The following is a 22,260-nucleotide window of genomic DNA, read 5'->3' as shown; positions in this document are numbered from 1 at the left end:
ACCTCAAAGACATTCCTCAATGACTACCGGTTAAATAAAGATAAAATAACAACAGTTGTCTAAGGAATAAAACTCTTGAGGAGTCAGGACTCACAGTGTAGCAAGCCGAGTGTCTCAATAATGGCACGGAGGTCTGATGACCTAGCAGAACGAACCTGATATCCTTCTCTCCCGTGCTTCTACACCTGCATTGCTTGCTGTTTGGGGTTTTAGGCTGGGTTTCTGTACAGCACTTTTGAGATATCAGCTGATGTACGAAAGGCTATATAAATCGATTTTCTTTGATTTGTGACCTGCAACCCACCTACCCCACCTCAGCAGGAACGTCAACAGCTGTTGGAGGAGCAGTAGTTATTACAGTAACGCAGGTAGGTAGCCTAGCAGTTACGAGCGTTGAGATAGTACCCGAAAGGCCGTTGGTTGGAATCTCCGAGCCGAGTAGAAGAAAAATCTGTCTGTGCCCTTGAGCTCCTGTAAGTCTCTCTGGATAAGAGTGTCTGTCTGTGCCCTTGAGCTCCTGTAAGTCTCTCTGGATAAGAGTGTCTGTCTGTACCCTTGAGCTCCTGTAAGTCTCTCTGGATAAGAGTGTCTGTCTGTGCCCTTGAGCTCCTGTAAGTCTCTCTGGATAAGAGCGTCTGTCTGTGCCCTTGAGCTCCTGTAAGTCTCTCTGGATAAGAGTGTCTGTCTGTGCCCTTGAGCTCCTGTAAGTCTCTCTGGATAAGAGTGTCTGTCTGTACCCTTGAGCTCCTGTAAGTCTCTCTGGATAAGAGCGTCTGTCTGTGCCCTTGAGCTCCTGTAAGTCTCTCTGGATAAGAGTGTCTGTCTGTGCCCTTGAGCTCCTGTAAGTCTCTCTGGATAAGAGCGTCTGTCTGTACCCTTGAGCTCCTGTAAGTCTCTCTGGATAAGAGTGTCTGTCTGTGCCCTTGAGCTCCTGTAAGTCTTTCTGGATAAGAGTGTCTGTCTGTGCCCTTGAGCTCCTGTAAGTCTCTCTGGATAAGAGCGTCTGTCTGTGCCCTTGAGCTCCTGTAAGTCTCTCTGGATAAGAGTGTCTGTCTGTGCCCTTGAGCTCCTGTAAGTCTCTCTGGATAAGAGTGTCTGTCTGTGCCCTTGAGCTCCTGTAAGTCTCTCTGGATAAGAGTGTCTGTCTGTACCCTTGATTTCCTGTAAGTCTCTCTGGATAAGAGTGTCTGTCTGTGCCCTTGAGCTCCTGTAAGTCTCTCTGGATAAGAGTATCTGTCTGTGCCCTTGAGCTCCTGTAAGTCTCTCTGGATAAGAGCGTCTGTCTGTGCCCTTGAGCTCCTGTAAGTCTCTCTGGATAAGAGTGTCTGTCTGTGCCCTTGAGCTCCTGTAAGTCTCTCTGGATAAGAGTGTCTGTCTGTGCCCTTGAGCTCCTGTAAGTCTCTCTGGATAAGAGTGTCTGTCTGTGCCCTTGAGCTCCTGTAAGTCTCTCTGGATAAGAGTGTCTGTCTGTGCCCTTGAGCTCCTGTAAGTCTCTCTGGATAAGAGTGTCTGTGCCCTTGAGCTCCTGTAAGTCTCTCTGGATAAGAGTGTCTGTCTGTGCCCTTGAGCTCCTGTAAGTCTCTCTGGATAAGAGCGTCTGCTAAAATTACATCAATGTAAGTAAAAAGGTTGTGATTAACGATTAGGAAAATGATGATTAGAGGACTAGAAAAGTATTTCGGTCCTTGAAAAGTAACAGCTGGGGCCATGAACAAGACAGAATAACAACAGTTTACTGCACTGTGCTATAGAGACCAGTGGGTGGCAACATTGAGCTTAGAGTCAAAAGCTGACAGAGCAAGTCCTGAAATTCACAGTTCAGATGCAGTTCAGGAGAATAGATAAACGAGCTCCTCAAGTCCTCAGTTCAGGAGAATAGATTGACAAGCTCCTCTAGTCAATTCAGGAGAATATATAAACAAGCTCCTCTAGTCAATTTAGGAGAATAGATAAACAAGTTCCACTAGTCTGGTTGACCATCACACTGTTCAGCTCACTGGACTGGTTGGCCATCACACACTGTTCAGCTCACTGGACTGGTTGGCCATCACATACTGTTCAGCTCACTGTACTGGTTGACCATCACATACTGTTCAGCTCACTGGACTGGTTGGCCATCACACACTGTTCAGCTCACTGTACTGGTTGGCCATCACACTGTCCAGCTCACTGTACTGGTTGGCCATCACACACTATTCAGCTCACTGGACTGGTTGGCCATCACACTGTTCAGCTCACTGTACTGGTTGGCCATCACACTGTTCAGCTCACTGGACTGGTTGGCTATCACACACTATTCAGCTCACTGTACTGGTTGGCCATCAGACTGTTCAGCTCACTGTACTGGTTGGCCATCACACACTATTCAGCTCACTGGACTGGTTGGCCATCACACTGTTCAGCTCACTGTACTGGTTGGCCATCACATACTGTTCAGCTCACTGGACTGGTTGGCCATCACACTATTCAGCTCACTGGACTGGTTGGCCATCACATACTGTTCAGCTCACTGGACTGGTTGGCCATCACACACTGTTCAGCTCACTGTACTGGTTGGCCATTACACACTGTTCAGCTCACTGTACTGGTTGGTCATCACACTGTTCAGCTCACTGTACTGGTTGGCCATCACACTGTTCAGCTCACTGGACTGGTTGGCCATCACACACTGTTCAGCTCACTGTACTGGTTGGCCATCATATTTTTCCTTTATTTAACTAGGCAAGTCAGTTAAGAACAAATTCTTGTTTACAATGACGGCCGACCCAGCCAAACCCTAACCCGGACGACGCTGGGTCAATTGTGCGCCACCCTATGGGACTCCCAATCAAGGCCGGTTGTGATACACCCTGAAATCGAACCAGGGTCTGTAGTGATGCCTCTAGCACTGAGATGCATTCCCTTAGACCACTGCGCCACCTGGGAGCCCCAAAAGGATCATCTGTAGCCAGCACACAGTAGGAGGTCCAGGATGAGATCAGCTTCAGAAGATACAACAGAACCGTCCTCAGAGTTATTCAGGTTAGGTATGAGGTCAGCTCCAGAATACAACAGAACCGTCCTCAGAGTTATTCAGGTTAGGTATGAGGTCACCTCCAGGATACAACAGAACCGTCCTCAGAGTTATTCAGGTTAGGTATGAGGTCAGCTCCAGAATACAACAGAACCGTCCTCAGAGTTATTCAGGTTAGGTATGAGGTCACCTCCAGGATACAACAGAACTGTCCTCAGAGTTATTCAGGTTAGGTATGAGGTCACCTCCAGGATACAACAGAACCGTCCTCAGAGTTATTCAGGTTAGGTATGAGGTCACCTCCAGGATACAACAGGTCCGTCCTCAGAGTTATTCAGGTTAGATATGAGGTCACCTCCAGGATACAACAGGTCCGTCCTCAGAGTTATTCAGGTTAGGTATGAGGTCACCTCCAGGATACAACAGGTCCGTCCTCAGAGTTATTCAGGTTAGGTATGAGGTCACCTCCAGGATACAACAGAACTGTCCTCAGAGTTATTCAGGTTAGGTATGAGGTCACCTCCAGGATACAACAGAACTGTCCTCAGAGTTATTCAGGTTAGGTATGAGGTCACCTCCAGGATACAACAGAACTGTCCTCAGAGTTATTCAGGTTAGGTATGAGGTCACCTCCAGGATACAACAGAACTGTCCTCAGAGTTATTCAGGTTAGGTATGAGGTCACCTCCAGGATACAACAGGTCCGTCCTCAGAGTTATTCAGGTTAGGTATGAGGTCACCTCCAGGATACAACAGAACTGTCCTCAGAGTTATTCAGGTTAGGTATGAGGTCACCTCCAGGATACAACAGAACTGTCCTCAGAGTTATTCAGGTTAGGTATGAGGTCACCTCCAGGATACAACAGAACTGTCCTCAGAGTTATTCAGGTTAGGTATGAGGTCACCTCCAGGATACAACAGGTCCGTCCTCAGAGTTATTCAGGTTAGGTATGAGGTCACCTCCAGGATACAACAGAACCTTCCTCAGAGTTATTTAGGTTAGGTATGAGGTCACCTCCAGAATACAACAGAACCGTCCTCAGAGTTATTCAGGTTAGATATGAGGTCACCTCCAGGATACAACAGGTCCCTCCTCAGAGTTATTCAGGTTAGGTATGAGGTCACCTCCAGGATACAACAGAACCGTCCTCAGAGTTATTCAGGTTAGGTATGAGGTCACCTCCAGGATACAACAGAACCGTCCTCAGAGTTATTCAGGTTAGGTATGAGGTCACCTCCAGGATACAACAGGTCCCTCCTCAGAGTTATTCAGGTTAGGTATGAGGTCACCTCCAGGATACAACAGAACTGTCCTCAGAGTTATTCAGGTTAGGTATGAGGTCACCTCCAGGATACAACAGAACTGTCCTCAGAGTTATTCAGGTTAGGTATGAGGTCACCTCCAGGATACAACAGGTCCGTCCTCAGAGTTATTCAGGTTAGGTATGAGGTCACCTCCAGGATACAACAGAACTGTCCTCAGAGTTATTCAGGTTAGGTATGAGGTCACCTCCAGGATACAACAGAACTGTCCTCAGAGTTATTCAGGTTAGGTATGAGGTCACCTCCAGGATACAACAGAACCTTCCTCAGAGTTATTCAGGTTAGGTATGAGGTCACCTCCAGGATACAACAGAACTGTCCTCAGAGTTATTCAGGTTAGGTATGAGGTCACCTCCAGGATACAACAGAACCGTCCTCAGAGTTATTCAGGTTAGGTATGAGGTCACCTCCAGGATACAACAGAACCGTCCTCAGAGTTATTCAGGTTAGGTATGAGGTCACCTCCAGGATACAACAGAACCGTCCTCAGAGTTATTCAGGTTAGGTATGAGGTCACCTCCAGGATACAACAGAACCTTCCTCAGAGTTATTCAGGTTAGGTATGAGGTCACCTCCAGGATACAACAGAACCGTCCTCAGAGTTATTCAGGTTAGGTATGAGGTCACCTCCAGAATACAACAGAACCGTCCTCAGAGTTATTCAGGTTAGGTATGAGGTCACCTCCAGAATACAACAGAACCGTCCTCAGAGTTATTCAGGTTAGGTATGAGGTCACCTCCAGGATACAACAGAACAGTCCTGTTTTATCATCCTGATCCGTTGTCAGTATTGTGGAATAATTCTAATGTTAATGTTAGATTTGAATGGAGAAAGCTGATCCGAGAGCAGCGCTTCCTTTCTCTCAATCCTATAGGTATCGACACATGCTCCAACTTAGCAAATGTTCTCGCTGCCTGGTGTTTTGGGAAACGCATGTTACATCGTCAGCCGTTGTAGGAAAGATGGATTGTTAAAACACTCGCAAGCGTGAGTTCCATCGCTATGGGGAAACCGGGCCCTGAGTGTGAGAATGGTAGCAGCAGCAGTTAGGTGGCAGGTGGAGGCTGCCTGAGCCCACAGGGAGTAAGACATTGAAGCTGTTTTGTGTGATAACATGTAATCACTGGCTTGTGCCCTGCCTGCCTTATGCTGTCAGCAGAAATACAACCCAATGTTATGGGGAGCGGTTGAATAACAAACGAGGAGAGGAGGAGAGGAGGGGAAAGGAGGAGAGGAGGGGAAAGGAGAGGAAAGGAGGAGAGGAGGAGAGGAGGGGAGAGGAAAGGAGGAGAGGGGAGGGGAGAGGAGAGGAGGGGAGAGGAGGGAAAGGAGGACAGGAGAAGAGGAGAGAAGGGGAAAGGAGGAGAGGAGGAGGGGAGGGGAAAGGAGGAGAGGAGGGGAGAGAGAGGAGGGGAAAGGAGGAGAGGAGGGGAGAGAAGAAGAGGAGAGGAGAAGAGGAGGGGAGAGGAGGAGAAGACTTGTGCCTCTTACATGCTGACCAATCCGCCCGCGTTGCATGTGCAACCGTTACAAAAATAAATGTACACATACATGTTATACAATCATTTCATCCAAACGGCTTGTGCGTCAACTGGTGTCTGTGTAGCCAGGCGCTAAAATAGAACTCAGTTCAATTTTAGATGCTTGACGCACTGCAAGTCCCGCCTCTCCCATCTACTTAGTGTTTTGTATGAGCATATACCCACGTGGGTGATTGAAAGATGAACTGAGGTCCACACTCCAGTCCAGTTGGTGGCAGTAACGTACCTTAAAGTTGGTTGCTAACCACCATATAAAATCCACAGAAGAAGAATGAACGAGGAGAGATTAATCAAAGAAAATGAACAAAAAACTAACGTGGTTTCCCCTTTTAATCTGTGGATTAATTGTCAGAGTAAAGAACACATGTTTTTGTGATTCAAAATGGGTCAGAATTCTACAAAGATTCAGCAAAAAAAGGACCTTGTACATTTCACAATGTTCATCTCCCCGGACAAATTAACTAGCAACAGCAAGCTAGCTAAATGTCCATGAATGTTTCATGTGTTTCCGACCTGTCCCCAAATGAATATAGCTGGTTCACAGTTAGTTTTGATTTTTTAATCTGCGTGTATTGATCACATCTGGTGGGTATAGACAAAATCAACATGCGCACGATGGCACACGTGGATGCACGTGAGGAGCCGGATTGGTCAGCATGTTAGAGGTTGAGAAGAGACCAGCGAAGAGAGGGTTAATAAACCCTGAAGTGGGCCAGTACTGTTACTGTACCTGAATGTAATGTTACTACAGATGTAGGTGGTTGAATTCAAGGTAATGTTACTACAGATGTAGGTGGTTGAATTCAAGGTAATGTTACTACAGATGTAGGGTCGTTGAATTCAAGGTAATGTTACTACAGATGTATGGTGGTTGAATTCAAGGTAATGTTACTACAGATGTATGGTGGTTGAATTCAAGGTAATGTTACTACAGATGTAGGTGGTTGAATTCAAGGTAATTTTACTACAGAGGAGGGTGGTTGAATTCAAGGTAATGTTACTACAGAGGAGGGTGGTTGAATTCAAGGTAATGTTACCACAGAGGAGGGTGGTTGAATTCAAGGTAATGTTACTACAGAGGAGGGTGGCTGAATTCAAGGTAATGTTACTACAGATGTAGGTGGTTGAATTCAAGGTAATGTTACCACAGAGGAGGGTGGTTGATGTGGTAACTAGTCACCCTCTTCTTTCCTCTCTGAAGGGGCTGGAGTAAACACAGAGACTTACATCTTGCTGGAGTTAAACCAGGACAAGTCAGACTCTCTCTCCACATACACCCCTACCCCACCCACAGTCCCATTCAACAAACCTTCGTCCAGGCTGCGTGAGTTCCTCTTGCTGGCCGAGCGTTGGAACAGGGGGGCTGGCCTGTCAATCATAGAGCTGGCCTGGCGGGTCTGAGCCTGGGTCCGCCCACTGTAGCGGAACTTAGAACCCAGTGCTAGGAACTTCCTGGGAGTGGTAGCCACCTCAGTAGAGGTCAGTCTGGACAGAGGAGGCAGAGGAACATTTATATAAATATATCTATAACTATATAATATATACCTTCCTGGGAGTGGTAGCCACCTCAGTAGAGGTCAGTCTGGACAGAGGAACATTTCTATAAATATATAAATCTAATATATAAAATTCTGCCGTTTGATTGCAAATATGCAGACAGAGTCCAAAGGAGGAAACATAGAAGGCTGTTGTATAAAACACCTGTCTCCACATATTCAAACTAAGGGGAACCATGGCATCCTTGACAAGGAGGGAGACACGTGAATCCATGTATACAGGTAAGATAGTCTAGATAGCTACATTTTCAGATGTTACATGTTTCAAATTTGGTCAGAAAGTCATTTCCATTTCAAGTTAAAGTGTACTGTCAGCTAGCTAGTTAACGTCAGCTGGCTGGCTCGCTAGCTAACGTTACGTGTATGATCTGTGTAGTTATATTATTCATATCTCAGAGCCATTTGCGTTGCAAGTTATAGCCTAATGTTAGCTAGCTAACATTGAACCTGGTTGGTTAGCTACCTGCAGATTAATGCAGGGTAGTAATGTTATGAGTTGGGATTATGGTTCATTGTTTAGCTAGCTAGCTACATGTCTTAACAAAAGACTCCACTATGCAATTAACCATTCCAATAGAATGTTCATGATGTCACTGTGACAACTGTTGACAGACGTAGCTGGTAAATTCACTCTGGCTATCTACTCCGATTTCAGAGCACTCTCGTCTGAGTGTGTCAGAGCGGAGAATAACTGATACATTTACGAACGCTCAACACCCGTTGAACATGGCCAGTGTCAGTAAAAGTTGGCAAAAAAAAACAAATGAAATTGAAGCCAGCAGCACAGTTGCAGTCACCAACACTCTGGATAACATAAAAACAGCCTAACCAGCTCTGCTATGGTCAGAGGGAGCTGCTCTCTCATTTGTGTCTGGAAGTAGCTAGCCAGTTAGCCAACGTTAGCCAGTTAGTTTGGGTGCTTGACTGCTGTTGTTTGGGACAGAATGCTCGGATCAAACCTACTCCTCAGCCAGAGCGTACAATGTGCGCTCTGAATACTCAGAGAGTGAAACACTCTGAATTTATGAACGGACGATCTGACAACGCTCTGAGTTTACGAACGCCCAGAGCTCACTCTGGGCCCACTCTGGCATTCCAGATTAAACTTTAAAAAACACCCCATAGTATAAACCAGCCTTTAGTCTTAAAATCTTTGGGTGTTTAGTACATGGCTTCATATGTGAATCCTTAATGAGATGGGTGGGGCTAAGGCTTTAGGGGGTGCGAACGATGCTGAATGGGTGTAGACAAAGAAGAGCTCTCCAGTAGGTGTACCAAAACATCCAAGGGCCATTTTCTCAAAAGTGAGGTTACAATTTCATCAACGTTTAACAGCAGAATTACTTTCCCAGAATTACTTTCCCACTACAACTGTAGTGTATAATAAACCATTTTCTAGCTCTGAGTCTCTACTTTTATCCAATGTCAAAAAACACAATTTCAAATGTAGCTACAAAATACCCAAAATCGAGCTGGTCACAATTTAGCTTTTAAATATAGCTAACTACATTAACATTTTAGCAGTGCATTAAACTAAGTTAGGTAAGACAACCACATACAGTATTAGTCATTGTGAGTAACTAAACTACATATAACTACTATATAGCCATACTAATAATGTATTTCTACTGTAAGGACCGTTGTCAATAAAATAATAACTTGGTGTTCTTCACAAGTTAAAATGATAGAACCTATCACGGGGAGCTTCAAACAGTGTGTTCTCTTACCTGAAGAAGGTGTGATGCTCCACACACACTTTCCACAGCTTCTTGGAGGCCTTGTAGTTTGGCAGTTTGAAACCAATGGCGCTTTCGTAATGCTCCAGCTGTTGGAAACAAAAGCATATGAATGATGGGAGCACTGCACTAGATCCACTATACCTACTGATTTGACATGTAACTTAACTTTTACTTATGCTTACTATACTGTTTATCTGACTCCTGGGAGATCAGGCCTCTTGTGGGCTAAAAGACAACCAAATAAACAACCAAACACATAAATAAAGTTGACCTCTGAGGGGCGTATCTTGATGAAGAAACTGCTGCGTTTGTAGGAGACCTTGAGCACTTTGGGCCAGGGGAAACGGTTGATCCTCAGCTTGTCCTTGTAGACCATCAAACCCCCAGAACACACACCCAGCATAATATCCACTCCATCTAGATCCTGGAGACAGGGGTGGGGTGGGAGGGGAGGATGGAGAGGCAGAGAGAGAGATTGGAGAGAAAAAGAAAGGATGGAAGAGTGTGTGTGTGAGTGAGTAAGAAAGAAAGACCACCCAAAAACAGAGAATACAACAGCTAGATGTCCATTTGCATGATTGCTGACATTATACCATTGACTTGGCATGCGTATTAATGCAATGACAACATCCATCCACCGGGAGGCAGCATCCATCTCCCTTTCAGCATAATGACTTCCATATTTTATTTTAAATCCCCCGTTTTGATGCAAACAGATTGACCTCATTTCTGCTACTAAATCTGTGCTCTGACAGAGGCACGCGTTTGTCCCTTTTTGGGAACAGACACAAACACTGACTTCATAGCTGACGCAGGTTACACTGCAGCAGGCAAGGAGGTAGGTGGGTGGGTGCTATAACCATGTTAAATACCATACCTGCGTCCCAAATGGCACCCTATTCCCTATATAGTGCACTACTTTTGAGGAGCCCTGGTGAAAAGTAGTGTGCTATGAAGGGAATAGGGTGCCATTTGGTACGCATGCCCATACCCATATCTTCATCATCAAGCCTACTCTGCTCGGTGGTTAATAGGACCGATGTGATATAACTGGCCTCCAGTGGACAGACAGGAGGACACTGGGGGACAATCTGGGCTGAAACACCTGCACGCCTACCAACGCGTCATCATACATGGAGGTTGAATACAGTGGTTGCAGATTGAGATTTGAAAACAAGTTAGAACCTACTTATATTCACAACATCAACAACAATGTGATGTTAATACACAGCATCTTCCTTTTGACTTTTTAGTCAGCTAGTCTCCACATGGAGCCTGTCAGATTCTGTGTTGAATGAGTAATGCTGTGCAGGCTGAGGTTGTGGTCCTACAGTATGTTACCTTGGCCTGGGTTGTATCTCTACGTTACCTGGGTTGTATCTCTACGTTACCTGGGTTTTATCTCTACATTACCTTGGCCTGGGTTGTATCTCTACGTTACCTTGGCCTGGGTTGTATCTCTACGTTACCTTGGCCTGGGTTGTATCTCTACGTTACCTTGGCCTGGGTTGTAACTCTACGTTACCTTGGCATGGGTTGTATCTCTACGTTACCTGGGTTGTATCTCTACGTTACCTTGGCCTGGGTTGTATCTCTACGATACCTTGGCCTGGGTTGTATCTCTACGTTACCTTGCCATGGGTTATGACTGTACATTACCTTGGCCTGGGTTGTATCTCTACGTTACCTTGGCCTGGGTTGTATCTCTACGTTACCTTGGCCTGGGTTGTATCTCTACGTTACCTTGGCCTGGGCCTGGGTTGTATCTCTACGTTACCTTGGCCTGGGTTGTATCTCTACATTACCTTGGCCTGGGTTGTGACTCTACATTACCTTGGCCTGGGTTGTAGCTCTACGTTACCTTGGCCTGGGTTGTGACTCTACGTTACCTTGGCATGGGTTATGACTCTACATTACCTTGGCCTGGGTTGTATCTCTACATTACCTTGGCCTGGGTTGTATCTCTACATTACCTTGGCCTGGGTTGTATCTCTACGTTACCTTGGCCTGGGTTATGACTACATTACCTTGGCCTGGGTTGTATCTCTACGTTACGTTACCTTGGCCTGGATTGTATCTCTACATAACCTTGGCCTGGGTTGTATCTCTACGTTACCTTGGCCTGGGTTGTATCTCTACATTACCTTGGCCTGGGTTGTATCTCTACATTACCTTGGCCTGGGTTATGACTCTACATTACCTTGACCTGAGTTGTAGCTCTACGTTACCTTGGCCTGGGTTATGACTCTACATTACCTTGGCCTGGGTTGTATCTCTACGTTACCTTGGCCTGGGTTGTAACTCTACGTTACCTTGGCCTGGGTTGTAACTCTACGTTACCTTGGCCTGGGTTGTATCTCTACGATACCTTGGCCTGGGTTGTATCTCTACGTTACCTTGGCCTGGGTTGTATCTCTACGTTACCTTGGCCTGGGTTGTATCTCTACGTTACCTTGGCCTGGGTTGTATCTCTACGTTACCTTGGCCTGGGTTGTATCTCTACGTTACCTTGGCATGGGTTGTAACTCTACGTTACCTTGGCCTGGGTTGTATCTCTACGTTACCTTGGCCTGGGTTGTATCTCTACGTTATCTTGGCCTGGGTTGTATGACTTATGTTACCTTGGCCTTGGCCTGGGGTTGTATCTCTACGTTACCTTGGCCTGGGTTGTATCTCTACGTTACCTTGGCCTGGGTTGTATCTCTACGTTACCTTGGCCTGGGTTGTATCTCTACGTTACCTTGGCCTGGGTTGTAACTCGTTACCTGGGTTTACCTTGGCATGGGTTGTAACTCTACGTTACCTTGGCCTGGGTTGTTCTCTACGTTACCTTGGCCTGGGTTGTATCTCTACGTTACCTTGGCCTGGGTTGTACTCTACGTTACCTTGGCCTGGGTTGTATCTCTACGTTACCTTGGCCTGGGTTGTATCTCTACGTTACCTTGGCCTGGGTTACCTACCTTGGCCTGGGTTGTGATCTCTACGTTACCTTGGCCTGGGTTGTATCTACGTTACCTTGGCCTGGGTTGTATCTCTACGTTACCTTGGCCTGGGTTGTATCTCCGTTACCTTGGCCTGGGTTGTATCTCTACGTTACCTTGGCCTGGGTTGTGATCTCTACGTTACCTTGGCCTGGGTTGTATCTCTACGTTACCTTGGCCTGGGTTGTATCTCTACGTTACCTTGGCCTGGGTTGTATCTCTACGTTACCTTGGCCTGGGTTGTATCTCTACATTACCTTGGCCTGGGTTGTATCGTTACCTTGGCCTGGGTTGTATCTCTACGTTACCTTGGCCTGGGTTGTATCTCGTTACCTTGGCCTGGGTTGTACCTACGTTACCTTGGCCTGGGTTACGTTACCTTGGCCTCTACGTTACCTTGGCCTGGGTTGTATCTCTACGTTACCTTGGCCTGGGTTGTATCTCTACGTTACCTGGGTTGTATCTCTACGTTACCTTGGCCTGGGTTGTATCTCTACGTTACCTTGGCCTGGGTTGTATCTCTACGTTACCTTGGCCTGGGTTGTATCTCTACGTTACCTTGGCCTGGGTTGTATCTCTACGTTACCTTGGCCTGGGTTGTACGTTACCTTGGCCCTACGTTACCTTGGCCTGGGTTGTATCTCTACGTTACCTTGGCCTGGGTTGTATCTCTACGTTACCTTGGCCTGGGTTGTATCTCTACGTTACCTTGGCCTGGGTTGTATCTCTACGTTACCTTGGCCTGGGTTGTATCTCTACGTTACCTTGGCCTGGGGGTTGTATCTCTACGTTACCTTGGCCTGGGTTGTATCTCTACGTTACCTTGGCCTGGGTTGTATCTCTACGTTACCTTGGCCTGGGTTGTATCTCTACGTTACCTTGGCCTGGGTTGTATCTCTACCTTGGCGTTACCTTGGCCTGGGTTGTAACTCTACGTTACCTTGGCCTGGGTTGTATCTACGTTACCTTGGCCTGGGTTGGTATCTCTACGTTACCTTGGCCTGGGTTGTATCTCTACGTTACCTTGGCCTGGGTTGTATCTCTACTGGGTTTACCTTGGCCTGGGTTGTATCTCTACGTTACCTTGGCCTGGGTTGTATCTCTACGTTACCTTGGCCTGGGTTGTATCTCTACGTTACCTTGGCCTGGGTTGTACGTTACCTTGGCTCTACGTTACCTTGGCATGGGTTGTATCTCTACGTTACCTTGGCCTGGGTTGTATCTCTACGTTACCTTGGCCTGGGTTGTATCTACGTTCTACATTACCTTGGCCTGGGTTGTGACTCTACGTTACCTTGGCCTGGGTTGTATCTCTACGTTACCTTGGCCTGGGTTGTATGACTCTACGTTACCTTGGCCTGGGTTGTATCTCTACGTTACCTTGGCCTGGGTTGTATCTCACGTTATGACTCTACGTTACCTTGGCCTGGGTTTTATCTCTACATTACCTTGGCCTGGGTTGTATCTCTACGTTACCTTGGCCTGGGTTGTATCTCTACGTTACCTTGGCCTGGGTTGTATCTCTACGTTACCTTGGCCTGGGTTGTAACTCTACGTTACCTTGGCCTGGGTTGTATCTCTACGTTACCTTGGCCTGGGTTGTGACTCTACGTTACCTTGGCCTGGGTTGTATCTCTACGTTACCTTGGCCTGGGTTGTATCTCTACGTTACCTTGGCCTGGGTTGTGACTCTACGTTACCTTGGCCTGGGTTGTATCTCTACGTTACCTTGGCCTGGGTTGTAACTCTACGTTACCTTGGCCTGGGTTGTATACGTTACCTTACGTTACCTTGGCCTGCAGGTCCACTCCGTTACCTTGGCCTGGGTTGTCTCTACGTTACCTTGGCCTGGGTTGGCCATACGTTACCTTGGCCTGGGTTGGACTCATCGTTACCTTGGCCTGGGTTGTACTACGTTACCTTGGCCTGGGTTGTATCTCTACGTTACCTTGGCCTGGTGTGTATCTCTACGTTACCTTGGCATGAATGACTCTACGCATTACCTTGGCCTGGGTTGTATCTCTACGTTACCTTGGCTGGGTTGTATCTCTACATACCTTGGCCTGGTTGTATCTCATAACGTTACCTTGGCCTGGGGTGACTCTACGTTACCTTGGCCTGGGTTGTATCTCTACGTTACCTTGGCCTGGGTTGTATCTGAAGTTACCTTGGCCTGGGACATTCTGCTCTACGTATACCTTGGCCTGGGTCTCTATCTCTACGTTACCTTGGCCTGGGTTGTATCTCTACGTTACCTTGGCCTGGGTTGTATGTGTTACCTTGGCCTGGGTTGTGGACTCTACGTTACCTTGGCCTGGGTTGTATCTCTACGTTACCTTGGCATGGGTTGTATCTCTAGCCCTGGCCTGGGTTGTACCTCCCAGCCTACCTTGGCCTGGGCTATCTCAGCCGTTACCTTGGCACTGGGCTAGAATCCACGTTACCTTGGCCTGGGATCCTCTGACGTTACCTCTGGCCTTTGCATCAGTTACCTTGGCACTGGGTTGTACTCTGCTGGCCTGGGTTGCCTATGGCCTGGGTTGTAACTCCGTTACCTTGCCTGGGTTGCACTCTACGTTACCTTGGCCTGGGTTGTGATCTCGTTACCTTGGCCTGGGTTGTATCTACTACGTTACCTTGGCCTGGGTTTAACCACGTTACCTTGGCCTGGGTTGTAACTCTACGTTACCTTGGCCTGGGTTACCACTCTACGTTACCTTGGCCTGGGACATAACTCCATACCTTGGCCTGGGTTGCCCTCAACCTTGGCCTGGGTTGTACTCTCTACGTTACCTTGGCCTGGGTTGTATCACCACGTTACCTTGGCCTGGGACATATCTCTCGTTATCCTTGGCCTGGGTTGTATCTCCCTTACCTTGAGCAGACTGTTCTACGTTACCTTGGCCTGGGTTATGACGTACCGTTACCTTGGCCTGTTACCTTGGCCGACATAACTCCATCCTTGGCCTGTGTATCTCTACGTTACCTTGGCCTGGGTTGATCTCTACATTACCTTGGCCTGGGTTGTATCTCCGTTACCTTGGCCTGGGTTGCCGACATACCTTGGCCTGGGTTGTATCCCTCGTTACCTTGGCCAGGGTTGTATCTCTACGTTACCTTGGCCTGGGTTGTATCACCACGTTACCTTGGCCTGGGACATAACTCCGTTACCTTGGCTGGGTTGCTCTCACGTTACCTTGGCCTGGGTTGATCTCTACGTTACCTTGGCCTGGGTTGTACCACCACGACTGGTCTGGGTTGTAACTCCGTTACCTTGGCCTGGGTTGTATCTCTACGTTACCTTGGCCTGGGTTGACTACTTACCTTGGCCTGGGTTGTAACCTACGTTACCTTGGCCTGGGTACCACCACGACTGGTCTGGGACATAACTCCATCCTTGGCCTGGGTGCCCTCAACCTGGCCAGAGCAGATCTTCTACTAACCTTGGCCTGGGTTGTACCACCACGACTGGTCTGCCGACATAACTCCATCCGCTGTACCCTGGCAACCGTCAGAGCAGACTCTTCTACGTAACCTTGGCCTGGGTTGTACCACTCACGTTATCTGGCCTGGGTACCACTCTACGACCTTGGCCTGTTGACATTACGTTACCTTGGCCTGGGTTGTGCCCTCAACCGTCAGAGCAGACTCTTCTACTTACCTTGGCCTGGGTTGTACCACCACGTTACCTGGTCTGCCGACATAACTCCATCCGCTGTGCCCTCAACCGTTACCTTGGCCAGACTGTATCTCTACGTTACCTTGGCCTGGGCCGTACCACCACTTGGCCTGGTCTGCCAACATAACTGGCCATGGGCTGTATCCCTCGTTACCGTCAGAGCAGACTCTTCTACTAACCTTGGCCTGGGTTATGACTCTACGTTACCTTGGCCTGGGTTGTATCACCACGTTACCTTGGCCTGGGTTGTAACTCTATCCTTGGCTGGGTTGTCCTCAACCTTGAGCAGACTTTCTACTAACGTTACCTTGGCCTGGGTTGTATCTCCACCACGACTGGTCTGCCGACATAACTCTATCCGTTGTATCCTCAACCTTGTCAAAGCAGACTATTCTACTAACCCCGCGCCCTGCCGTACCACCTTGGACTGGTCTGCCAACATACCTTGGCCTGGGTTGTGCCCTCACGTTACCTTGGCCTGGGTTGTACTAACCACCTTGGCCACCACGTTACCTTGGCCTGCCAACATAACTCCACGTTCCTTGGCCTGGGTTGTATCCCTACGTTACCTTGGCCTTTGCCGTTACCTTGGCCTGGACTGTTCTACGTTACCTTGGCCTGGGTTGTATCTCTACGTTACCTTGGCCTGGGTTGTATCTCTGCGTTACCTTGGCCTGGGTTGTAACTACGTTACCTTGGCCTGGGTTTCCTGTTCCATTACCTTGGCTGGGTTGTCACTGTTACCTTATGATCACCTTGGCCTGGGCTGATGCCTGCGTTGGACTGTGGCATTAATCACGGTACTCCATTTTGTCTATTTTTTGTTTATCTGTTACCTTGGTCCCAGCCTGAACTCAGGCCCTGTGTGTAGTTAACTGGCCTGGTCTGCACTCCGTACATGGCCATTCATTGCCATTTGACCTGTTGTTGTTGCCTTAGCTGATTAGCTGTTGATTGTCTTACCCATATTGCTTAAGAAGCAACGTCAACACCTGTGATTGCTGAATGACCTCGCTTTATGTCTCCCTCAAATGTCAATATGCCTTGATTTACATAACACTGTAACAGTGTTACGCATCCAGTACAACCCCTGCCTCCTAATCTGAAGTGTGGACATTCTGCTTATTGTCTTAGTGTGTGTGTGGTGTGTAGTGTGTGTGTGGACATTCTTAAATAGCTGCCACTTTGTCCCACCTCCAGCATAGCCCTGAGCCAGGCCCAGATGCAGCCTACTCTGTGATCACTCGGTGCCAGGATGCCTCCACTGAATCCACTACCCCACGGATCCTGTTGACGTAAGCTCTGGACCTATTGCATCAGATCATCACTGCCAGAAATCTGCTGATTTTATTCTCTGCCCCCAACGCACCTAGCCAGGCGCATCTCCCGATAGCCTTATTACATACCTACATCCTACTCCTCCATCTGTTCCAGGGTGATGTGGAGGTTACCACCCGACTGGTCTGTCCCCAGGCACTCCATTTGTTGACTTCTGTAACCGAAAAAGAGCTTGGTTTTCATGCATGCATCAGAAGCCTCCTCCCTAAGTTTGTTTTAGTCACTGCTTAATCACACTCCACCAACCCTGATGTCCCGCCTTGCCGACATAACTGTCTGCCCTCAACCCAGAGCAGCTTTAGGCGCCCGCCACCACCACGACTGGTCTGCCGACATTTCCATCCCCAACTGTACAACATTTTCCGTCAGAGCAGAACTGCCAACGGGGAGGAGTTGCAATCTACCACCAGAGATAGCCTGCAAAGTCTCTGTCAAACTCTTCCGCTGTGCCCTCAACCGCCCAAGCAGTTCGAGCTTCTAATTTTACCAAAACGACTGGTCTGCCGAATAAGTCTATCCGCTGTGCCTCAACCGTCAGAGCAGACTCTTCTCTAACCCAGCGCCCCGCCCTGGACACCACGACTGGTCTGCCGACATAACTCCATCCGCTGTGCCATCAACCGTCAGAGCAGACTCTTCTACTGTTAGCGCCCGCCGACCTAAACGACTGGTCTGCCGACATAACTCCATCCGCTGTGCCCTCAACCGTCAGAGCAGACTCTTTATTAAGGAAACTACCAAGTACCACCACGACTGGTCTGCCGACATAACTCCATAGATATTATCCTGACCAACCTGCCCTCCAAATACACTGCTGTTTTCAATCAGGATCTCAGCGATCACTGCCTCACCACGACTGGCTTCATCCGCTGTGGGTCAACCGTCAGAGCAGACTCTTCTACTCATCAATGTCGCGCCCCGCCATACCACCACGACTGGTCTGCCGACATAACTCTATCCGCTGTGCCCTCAACCTGAGCAGACTCTTATAAAACTCCCCCGTACCACCACGACTGGTCTGCCCGACATAACTCTATCCGCTGTGCCCTCAACCGTCAGAGCAGACTCTTTCAAAAATGTTGAACCCCGAACAGATACCACGACTGGTCTGCCGACATAACTCCATCCGCTGTGCCCTCAACCGTCAGAGCAGACTCTTCTGTGGCGGGACTACACCACGACTGGTCTGCCGACATGAAACTCCATCCGCTGTGCCCTCAACCGTCAGAGCAGACTCTTCTACTAACCCCGCGCCCTGCCGAAACCACCACGACTGGTCTGCAAACAGAAACTCCATCCTGTAGCCTCAACCTCAGAGCAGACTCTTCTAAACGTTTTGCGCCCCACTGTAAAGTCCATGGAGAATAAGACTCATCCGCTGCCCTCCCAGCTGCCCACTGCACTGACTACCACCACGACTGGTCTGCCGACTGTAACCTATCCGCTGTGCCCTCAACCGTCAGAGCAGACTCTTCTACTAACATTTCTCCCTGCTGTACCACCACGACTGGTCTGCCGACATAACCCCATCCTCTGGCCAACAGCTCCACACTCCCCGCAGCTACTTGCCCAAGCCGCCCAGCTTCTTCTTCACCCAAATCCAGATACCAGGTGTTCTGAAAGAGCTACAAAACCTGGACCTGGACAAATCAGCTGGGCTAGACAATCTGGACACTCTTTTTCTAAAATTATATGCAGCTATTGTTGCAACCCCTATTACCAGTCTTTCCAACCTCTCTTTCATATCGTCCGAGATCCCTAAAGATAGGAAAGCTACCGCAGTCATACCTTCTTCAAAGGGGGTGACACTCTAGACCCAAACTGTTATAGACCTATATCCAACCTGCCCTGCCTTTCTAAAGTCTTCGAAAGCCAAGTTAATAAACAGATCACTGACCATTTCGAATCCCACGGTACCTTCTCCGCTGTGCAATCCGGTTTTCGAGCTGGTCACGGGTGCACCTCAGCCACGCTCAAGGTACTAAACGATATCATAACCTCTATCGGTAAAAGACAGTACTGTGCAGCTGTCTTCATCGACCAGGCCAAGGCTTTCAACTCTGTCAATCACCATATTCTTATCGGCAGAATCAACAGCCTTGGTTTCTCAAATGACTGCCTCGCCTGTTTCACCAACTACTTCTCAGATAGAGTTCAGTGTGTCAAATCGGAGGGACTGTTGTCTGGACCTCGGCAGTCTCTATGGGGGTGCCACAGGGTTCAATTCTCGGGCTGACTCTTTTCTTTGTATTTATCAACAATGTCGCTCTTGCTGCGGGTGATTCCCTGATCCACCTCTACGCAGACGACACCATTCTGTATACATCTGGCCCTTCTTTGGACACTGTGTTAACTAACCTCCAAACGAGCTTCAATGCCATACAACACTCCTTCCGTGGCCTTCAATTGCTCTTAAACGCTAGTAAAACCAAATGCATGCTTTTCAACCGTTCGCTGCCCGTACCCACCCGCCCGATTAGCATCACTACTCTAGACGGTTCTGACTTAGAATATGGACAACTAAAAATATCTAGGTGTCTGGCTAGACTGTAAACTCTCCTTCCAGATTCATATTAAACATCTCCAATCCAATTTTATTTTATCTAGAATCGGCTTCCTATTTCGCAACAAAGCCTCCTTCACTCACGCCGCCAAACATACCCTTGTAAAACTGACTATCCTACCGATCCTCAACTTCGGCAATGTCATTTACAAAATAGCTTCCAATAATCTTCTCAGCAAACTGGATGCAGTCTATTACAGTGCCATCCGTTTTGTCACCAAAGCCCCTTATACCACCCACCACTGGGACCTGTATGCTCTAGTCGGCTGGCCCTTGCTAAATATTCTGCTCCAGGTCATCTAAGTCTATGCTTGGTAAAGCTCCACCTTATCTCAGCTCACTGGTCACGATAACAACACCCTCCCGTAGCACGTGCTCCAGCAGGTGTATCTCGCTGGTCACCCCCAAAGCCAACACCTCCTTTGGCGGCCTTTCCTTCCAGTTCTCTGCTGCCAATGACTGGAACGAATTGCAAAAATCGCTGAAGCTGGAGACTTATAATTCCTTCACTAACTTTAAACATCAGCTGTCTGAGCAGGTAAATGATCGCTGCAGCTGGAGACTTATAATTCCTTCACTAACTTTAAACATTAGCTATCTGAGCAGGTAAATGATCGCTGCAGCTCTTTTGCACACCAGTATTTCTACTTGCACATCACCATCTGCTCATCTATTTACTAAATTGTAATTGCTTCGCTACTATGGCCTATGTATTGCCTTACCTCCTCACGCCATTTGCACACACTGTATATAGACTTTTTGTTCTATTGTGTTATTGACTGTACGCTTGTTTATTCCATGTGTAACTCTGTGTTGATGTTTCTGTCGCAATGCTTTACTTAATCTTGGCCATGTCGCAGTTGTAAATGAGAACTTGTTCTCAACTAGCTTACCTGGTTAAATAATGGTGAAAATAAAAAAAAGTCTGTGTGTGTGTGTGTGTGTGTGTGTGTGTGTGTGTGTGTGTGTGTGTGTGTGTGTGTGTGTGTGTGTGTGTGTGTGTGTGTGTGTGTGTGTGTGTGTGTGTGTGTGTGTGCGTGTGTGTGCGTGTGTGTGTGTGTGTGTATTCTGCTGAGTATACTGGGAAAATGTGTCAGTGAGTGTGTATTAAAACCCCTCCTGACCTGTATGTCTTATGCAGCTCCATAACTTTCTTCTCTAGCTCCTTGGTTTGTCCCGGGGCCAGCCTCAGGTCCTTGGCGTAGTCTGGTGCGTGTGTCTCTGGGTCATACTCCCCCAGCTCTGACTGCAGTGCGTAGGAACCCAGAAGGGCCAGCGTGACAAAGGAGCAGGGTAGACGGCCACCCAGGATGTCCTTACGTAGCTGGAGACACAGGTAGTACCTGGCCATGCGAAGATAAAAAATAAAAGGCTGTGGCTAAGTTGTTTTCAAACCAAGGTCCACTGACAATCAAGAAAACTGTAGGACAATGGTAGGACAATGGAAGTTTTTTTTCTTTAAAGAAACAAGTTTGTGTTATTAACAATAAAATATGTTTAACAAAAATGTAAACGCAACATGCAAACATTTAAATGATTTTACTGAGCTACAGTTCATATGAGGAAATCAATCAAATGAAATGTACATTCATTAGGACCTAGTCGATGGATCACATGACTGGGAAAACAGATATGCATCTGTTGGTCACAGATAGCTTAAAAAAATGGGCCTCACAATGGGCCTCAGGAATTCTTCACAGTATTTTTTTGTGCATTTAAATTGCTATTATATTATGTTATAGTGTTACTTTTTATAATTTTTTATTTTATTTTATTTGGTAAATCGTTTCTTAACTCTTCTTGAACTGCACTGTTGGTTAAGGTCTTGTAAGTAAATATTTCACAGTATTCGGCACGTGACAAATAAAGTTTGACTTGATTTGATTTATTGTGTTCCTTGTCCGTAGCTTATGCCTGCCCATACCATAACACCACTGCCACCACATGGGGCACTCTGTTCACAATTTTAACATCAGTAAACCGCTCGCCCACACGACACCATACACGTGGTCTATGGTTGAGGCTGGTTGGACGTACTGCCAAATTCTCAAAAACGACGTTCGAGGTGGCTTATGGTAGAGAAATTAACATTACATTTTCTGGCAACAGCTCTGTTGGACTATCCTTTAGTCAGCATGCCAATTGCATGCTCCCTCAAAACTTGAGACATCTTTGGCATTGCGTTGTGTGACAAAACTGAACATTTTACAGTGGCCTTTCATTGTGCCCAGCACAAGGTGCACCTGTGTAATGATCATGCCGTTTAATCAGTTTCTTGATATGCCACACCCGTCTGGTAGATGGATTATCTTGACAAAGGATACATTCTCACTAACAGGGATGTAATTATATATTTTTTTAATTGAACCTTTATTTCACTAGGCAAGTCAGTTAATAACCAATTCTTATTTACAATGACAGCCTACCCCCGGCCAATCCCGGGCGACGCTGGACCAATTGTATGCCACCCTACGAGACTCCCAATCACTGACGGATGTGATAGATCCTGTAAACAAATGTGTGCAC

The 22,260-nt window shown here is 47.5% G+C and overlaps 1 protein-coding gene across 1 annotated transcript in view; it reads right to left on the bottom strand.

Moving 5' to 3' along the window:
• LOC135551638 (protein 4.1-like) overlaps positions 1-22,260 on the bottom strand; it is a 131,598-nt gene that overhangs the window by 65,228 nt on the left and 44,110 nt on the right. The window contains exons 7-11 of the mRNA XM_064982822.1: positions 22,189-22,240; positions 20,837-21,077; positions 9,445-9,597; positions 9,162-9,259; positions 7,188-7,363 (exon numbers count right to left, since the gene is read on the bottom strand). Of these exons, the coding sequence (XP_064838894.1) occupies positions 7,188-7,363; positions 9,162-9,259; positions 9,445-9,597; positions 20,837-21,077; positions 22,189-22,240 (720 nt within the window). The remainder of the gene's footprint in view (positions 1-7,187; positions 7,364-9,161; positions 9,260-9,444; positions 9,598-20,836; positions 21,078-22,188; positions 22,241-22,260) is intronic.

The sequence above is a fragment of the Oncorhynchus masou genome, chromosome 13, assembly GCF_036934945.1.
Source record: "Oncorhynchus masou masou isolate Uvic2021 chromosome 13, UVic_Omas_1.1, whole genome shotgun sequence".
In the NCBI taxonomy this organism is placed as follows: Eukaryota; Metazoa; Chordata; class Actinopteri; order Salmoniformes; family Salmonidae; genus Oncorhynchus; species Oncorhynchus masou.
The sequence above is the reverse complement of the archived record's forward strand: the minus strand, read 5'-3'. Positions and strand labels throughout refer to the sequence as shown.